This window comes from Magallana gigas, chromosome 10 (genome assembly GCF_963853765.1).
Source record: "Magallana gigas chromosome 10, xbMagGiga1.1, whole genome shotgun sequence".
NCBI classification, from domain to species: domain Eukaryota; kingdom Metazoa; phylum Mollusca; class Bivalvia; order Ostreida; family Ostreidae; genus Magallana; species Magallana gigas.
Genome location: NC_088862.1, coordinates 19,566,386 through 19,573,144, shown reverse-complemented (window position 1 = coordinate 19,573,144; position 6,759 = coordinate 19,566,386). Strand labels below are relative to the sequence as shown.

The following is a 6,759-nucleotide window of genomic DNA, read 5'->3' as shown; positions in this document are numbered from 1 at the left end:
CAGTATTGGTCCGGGGGTTTAACAATTTAGACTTTTCACTATTTAAGGATCCTTACATATTGATCTCATAAACTGTAACATTTTAGTTCTCGAGAATAAGATTTTTAAACATGTTTCCTATATATTTCTTGTTAAATATTGAACCGCTCTTGGTGCAAAAGTATTAGTCAAGGGGTTACGATTTTAACAATTTAGAATCTACAATAGCCAAGGATGTATGCATAGTAATATAATATACTGTAGCATTGTAGTTCTTGAGAAGAAGATTTTTACACATTTTTCTAACATATGTTTAACTTTGAACCTCGTCTTGGGCCCCAGTTTTAGCCCGGGGATTACGATTTTTACAATTAAGAATCTTCACTATATAAACAAGCCTTCGAGTAAATATTGGCATTTCTGGTGAAGTGGTTCTTAAGAAAAAGATCTTTAAAAACATTTTTCCAACTTATTTCTATATCAACCTTTTAACCCCACCTGGGCCTTTTGATCCAGCGGTCACGAATTTTATAATTTAGAATCTTCACTATCTATACACAAACTTCTGAGTAAATATTGGCATTTCTGGTGCAGTGGTTCCTGAGAAGAAGATTTTTAAACATCATTCCTACGTATTTCTTTGCTAAACTTTGAACCCCGCCTTGGGCCCCAGTTTAAGCCAGGGGGGGTTACGATTTTTACAATTTAATATCATCACTATATACACAAACTTTTGGGTAAATTTTGGCATTTCTGATGACGTGGTTCTTGAGAGGAAGATTTTTTTTAGCATTTTTCTACGTATTTCTATGATAAGCTTTGAACCCCGCCTGGGTCCCCAGTTTTAGCCCGGGGCTACAATTTTTACCATTTAGAGTCTTCACTACACATTTATAAACAAGCTTTTGGGTAAAGATTGGCATTTCCGGTGAAGTGGTTCTTTAGAAAAGGATCTTTAAACATTTTCCTACGTATTTCTATTTTTAACTTCGAACCCCACCTGGGGCCCCAGTTTTGGTCCACGGGTCACGAGTTTCACAAATTAAAATTTTCAATATATATATATATACACACTTTTGATTAAATATTGGCATTTCTGGTGCAGTGGTTCCTGAGAAGAAGGTTTTAAAACATCTTTCCTACGTATATCTATGTTAAACTTTGAACTCCGCCTTGGGTCCCAGTTTTAGCCCCGGGATAATTACGATTTTTACAATTTAACATCTTCAATACAAAAACATACTTTTATGTAAATATTGGCATTTCTTGTGAAGTTGTTCTTGAGAAGAAGATTTTAAACATTTTTCCTGCGTATTTCTATGTTTAACTTTGAACCCCGCCTTGGGCCCTAGTTTTGGTCCAGGGGTCACGATTTTAAAAATTTAGAATCTTCACTATATAATTATACTTGTACAAGCTTTTGAGTAGATATTAGGTTAAATTTAGTTAAAGGCCAAGTGGTTTTAGAGAGATAAAAGTGTGAGAAGTTTAAAGACGGACAAACGGACGACCGACAACGGCTGATCAGAAAAGCTAACTTGAACCCTCGGTTCGGGTGAGCTAAAATCCCTAGGACTGATCGAAGAACTGACAGACTGATGGACGTACGGGTCAAAAACATTACACAAAAAAGTTGCATGAGGTTAAATGAGGAAATATTCTTTGAATATTACTGATGGCTAATTTGTTGACCAATCCCCCTAAAGAAAAATCAAACATACCGATATGAGTATTTTATATTCAGAAGCTATAAATACCGTAAAGACATTTAAAGGCAATACCGTAACGACATCTAAAGGCAATACCGTAATGACATCTAAAGGCTATTGCCATCTAAAGGCAATTTTCTTAATTCCTCAAGTGCAAGTTTGGTTTAGAGGAAATTGCTAGCCCTTAGTCGCCCCACTTTCTAGATCAGTTTATGTATTAACAAATCATTTGAAAACCGTTACTAAGATGACCGACGAAGCCTGTGGATCTCTAGTTTTAATATGTATTTCAATGCATTTTTAAAATGCGTGTATCAATCTCAAAATAAGATTTGATCTTGGTCTTACGATTGACTGTACATGTACACTGGTAAGTTAAAAAAAATTAAGTATTTACTTCACTATAAACATACACAACAAAATAACATATAAATATATGACAGCAAGCCGGGTGTGTGCGCTGGACGCCGTATTGTTTGCATTTCACTCTCAATGAAATTTTAAATTACATTATAAAATAGAATAACCGCATACAGCATATTTCGACCTGACATATTTGTAATACTTAAGGAATATAATTCATATTAAGCATGTACGAAAAATATGCGAAGCGCATCAGGGCCGGTCAGAAAAAGACTAGAAATAAAATAAAACAATTTTACTTTTAAAACTCAATAAAACAGCAGCTGAAGTGTCCAACCCATACATTATTACCATTGAAAAAAATTCAATTGGACATTTTCTGACTATATAATACAATGCATAAAACTTATAAAACTTATATAGTCGTCGATACTACATTTTCCCGCTATTGGTATCGATACGCGGAATAATAAAAGGATTTTCCGACTAGAATACAACCAAATATAGATATACAATATATCATGTATCTCTTATAAAAAATAAGTTTCCCTTCGAGTTATTGATGACGAAGTGTAGCTCTGTTCAATGGACCAATGGGATCATCTAAATCTGTCTCCGCAGCAACATATGTTGTCAAACGATGATGTAGACAACATTTCGATTATATCAAGTTGTATTTTCTATCAAAATGTCCATGAGAAAAAACAGAAACTGAAATCTAATTGTTAAAACCTTTGTAAACAATAAGGAAACTTGTGGTGATTCTGACATGGATATTGCATCATCGGAGGCTCAAATGCAAGGATTTGGGGCAACCGTTTATCCCGAGGGAACAAATTTCCATGGCATTGTGTATACTGGCTACAATGACTATCACCAATCTGCAGTGGATGCAAGTCGGCAAATGGATGGAGTCCCCCAGTATCAGTATTTTGGATACTCCGCCTTGCCACAGACTGAACTAGAAAACGGCACTTATTGGCAAACCGGTGATATGGGTGTTCATCCAGGACTCGCGGCTTACCCAGTAGCCTACGCCAACCCCACGGATTCTTCACAGGGGATTGACTATACGAGTTCCTCTCCTGGAGGCCAGCATGCCATTGGCAAAAATGGCAAACCTAAACGCAAAAGGGTGCAGTCTGCGGCCCAACGTCGTGCAGCGAACGTTCGAGAAAGACGCAGAATGTTCCATCTAAATGAGGCTTTTGACGAGCTGCGCAAGCGTCTCCCAGCATTTAACTATGAAAAGCGGTTATCCCGAATTGAAACACTGAGGTTAGCAATGACTTATATTTCTTTTATGAAGGGAGTTTCCGAAGGACAGGATCCACAAAAAATAAAACTTAGACCTTGCAAGACTGAGGAGAGTGAAAATTACCACTCTTTGGATAGAGAAAGTGGAAGTCCGTATTTTAGCAATGATACGCTAGATGACTAGTTTGCAGAATATTTAAATTTTGTAAAATAATGAAGCATCTATCTTGTAGTTTTAAATGGGGAAATCAAGTATGACTATCATTTACTGTAAGTTCCTCGTGTTTATTATAAGTTCCTCGTGTTTATTATATGATTCTATACCCAAAAAAAAACATTTTTGTCCCATCTGTCAACATGAGTTCGCCTTTAATAGCATTACTCCCCATTTGAATGCGTCAACACTTTATTTAAACAATGTAGGTGCAAAAATATTAACAGAAGCGATATTTCTGATAAGCGCATTCATTTTATACTATCTCGTATGCCTAAATACAGTGCTTCATATACAATAAGGGAAGAAATGAGTAGATTTAGTTGTTCTGACAATTTTGACTTCCTCAGTTTATTGCCACAATTTGTTTATCTCAAGGAAAGGTTTTGATTTTCTCTGTTGATGAATGTATTGCATGCACTTAAGGCTGCTTCTTGTGATTCATACTGTCAATATGTACATAACTATACACAGAACTTGTGCTGGGTTCAATCAGCAAAATCACCATGTCTTCCACAAAACTATCGCAAATTAAAATAGGAATTTTCTTTCAGGAAAATAAATATTTTAAAGTTTTCAATCAGTCATTTTATAAAATTTAATTGTATTGTACTAGAAAAATTGAAAAATAAATATGTTGAATCATATAAAGAAATGTTTTATTTCGTTGCGGAATTTTATTATCGGCTTCGGCCGATCATAGTTAATTCAATATCATATCAGGCAAAGTTCACTGTTTGAGCACAAACTTGACGCTTTTCACGTTAACTTTGTTGGCAACGCAGCAACAATTTCGTGTGAATCATTAATAAAATGTTTTGTACGAAGGAACATTATTAGATAAAATCATTTTGAGATGCAAACAACTATTATCTATATTATGATTAAAGTCACGGTCCATGTGCTTAAAAATTTCATTCGAACGTGTTTCCCCATAGAGAGTACATGTACACGTACATTCATTGGTATTTCGGAAAGCAACAAATTGTCAGATTAGTAGAGCTTAACGTATCTTTTTATTGTACGATGGACTTTTATAGAAATGCACATTAATATATACATACATGAAGCTAACCATTAATATCACAGGCCGATCACTCTTTTTGAAAGGTTCTCTTCATTCTTTAATAGCTAACCTACATGTGTAGCTACATTTGTATCTGTTTGACATTTTACATTCATTTTAACCTTACAAACAAGCATTATCTATTTCAAATCTTTATGCAATGAAACCATATCAATCTATTTCATGCATTTATAAGATTTAAAGTCTTTTAAAATTGTCAGTGTCCTGTCATTGATTTACAGTGCTCATATCTAATTACATATAGTAAAGATACTTTAAGGTACTTATCAAAATCTCACAGATTGGTTTTAACAACACTGGTGTGCTTTTTTGAAACGTTTGTTTCAAAATTTACATTTGAAAATATAATAATACAAAACAGCATCTATCAAATATATTGCGAAGCATCGTAAGCACTTTTGAGATTATCAACATAAAACAGTTAAATTATTCCTTGACTGTGACTTTTGTGATATATATCCATCGGAAATGAAATTGCAATCGATTTTATTCACAATAAATACCTTAGTTCACAGAATTTGTCGGTAACATTTGGCGGGATATTGATTTTAAAGGTTTGCCGGTGCAACATATTGTGATGTGGCAATGGCTAACAGTAAACGTCAATGAAAATGAAAAACCGCAGCTTTTGTTGACAAGACCATTTTAGCAATATAAACAGATACATTTACAAACGCACATCTCGATAACTTCACAGAGTTATTTCTAAGATAGTAGTATTTACTAGATTTGTTTTTAGTATTGAATTTATTATAGAATATAAAAATCCGACCCAATTAAATAAGATGGTTCAAACTCGAACTGATACTTAAAAGCTTTGGAAATAATACAAGAGGGGACATTTTACAGTAGAATAAGATGTATTGTTTTGATGTTAAACGTAATTATTTCAATGATTGCATGTTCAATCATTTCAACTTTATTTTCTTGACGTTGAACACTGTCCAGCAGATATCGATAACTGTTAAAAATATTCAACTTAAACGTCAGTAAAGATATTGCATGTTCAAAAATACGCAAGATTCACTAAACAGTTTCCTTATTAAAATGAAATTGTTTTAAGAACAAATTGCAAGAAAATTCAAATTTCGATTTAAAAAAAAAAGCACGGGTGATCAAATATGACAACTGTAGGCTACATATTTCTACCACCATCATAGGGATGTGGGTAGACAAGTGCAATTATAGCTTTTAATATGGGAATTTATCCACAAACATTAAATCTCCTGAAAGTACTTAAGTTTCAGAAATTTAGCAAACTTTTATGTTACGAAAAACCAAATTAGGAAAAAATCGAAAACAGACTAATGATTTTGTGAAATGTTACATATGTAGCTGTAATCAAAATATGCGGAAATCTTTATGCAACATACAAATGTTACCTATTTATTATGTTTTAATTGTGCTAGAAGTACAACAATCGCGCAGCGTGTCTTGTCGACTAAATTCAAATACCATGACGTAGGTACATGTATGTTTTTTTCTTCAGTATAATCTATCTTTATTTCATATAATAATTTGCTTTTCTGTTACAATCCTTCAAATAAATAAACTTAGTAGGGAAATACCTTACAAAAATAAAACATTTATCAAATATGACAATTTATATCTTCATTCCGTTATATGATCCCTTTTTTCGATATAATTTACTTGTTTTATTATACTGATAAGGGAAATTGTATTTCCCGTTAAAATTCGATTTAGCTTAATGGGTTTGCAAGGTATAACGGATCAAGTAATCAACGTCCTTCGTAAACCGTTCCTTAAAATCACTTGCGATTTTCCAGCTGTGATTTATATGCAAATTTTCTTGAATTTACTGTTTACTTTGTATGCATTAAAGTTGGGACCAGAGAGCTGCAACAGTTGGCCCAGTAAGCGGCGAGTGAGCCAAGCTCCGTTATATACAGTGCCCATATGGTGCAGTGTTTTCTGATCCGCGGAGATTATAGCGGGTAACACGTGCGCCCTTGTCCCGGTATTATTCTAACTGCAGCCGTATCACTACACGCTACAGAAACGGTATTCCATTCATAAATTCACCTCCGGATGTTTTTACAGCAATGTATTTCATAACATTTATTGAAAAGAAGTCTCAAATGCTGGGTGACACCTTTGTGTTCTTTTATTCATTTACATGTAATATTTGC

General features: G+C 33.9%; 1 protein-coding gene across 1 annotated transcript; it reads left to right on the top strand.

Moving 5' to 3' along the window:
• Positions 1-2,676: 2,676 nt before the first annotated feature.
• LOC105333600 (protein Fer3) lies at positions 2,677-3,608 on the top strand. Its single transcript, XM_011436644.4, has one exon. It carries the CDS (start codon positions 2,821-2,823, stop codon positions 3,490-3,492), a length of 672 nt encoding a protein of 223 aa, XP_011434946.3. The 5' UTR covers positions 2,677-2,820; the 3' UTR covers positions 3,493-3,608.
• Positions 3,609-6,759: the final 3,151 nt, after the last annotated feature.

What these genes read in the sequence shown, in the direction of transcription:
- LOC105333600 (XM_011436644.4), top strand. Translation starts at nt 2,821, where the DNA reads ATGGATATTGCATCATCGGAGGCTCAAATGCAAGGATTTGGGGCAACC.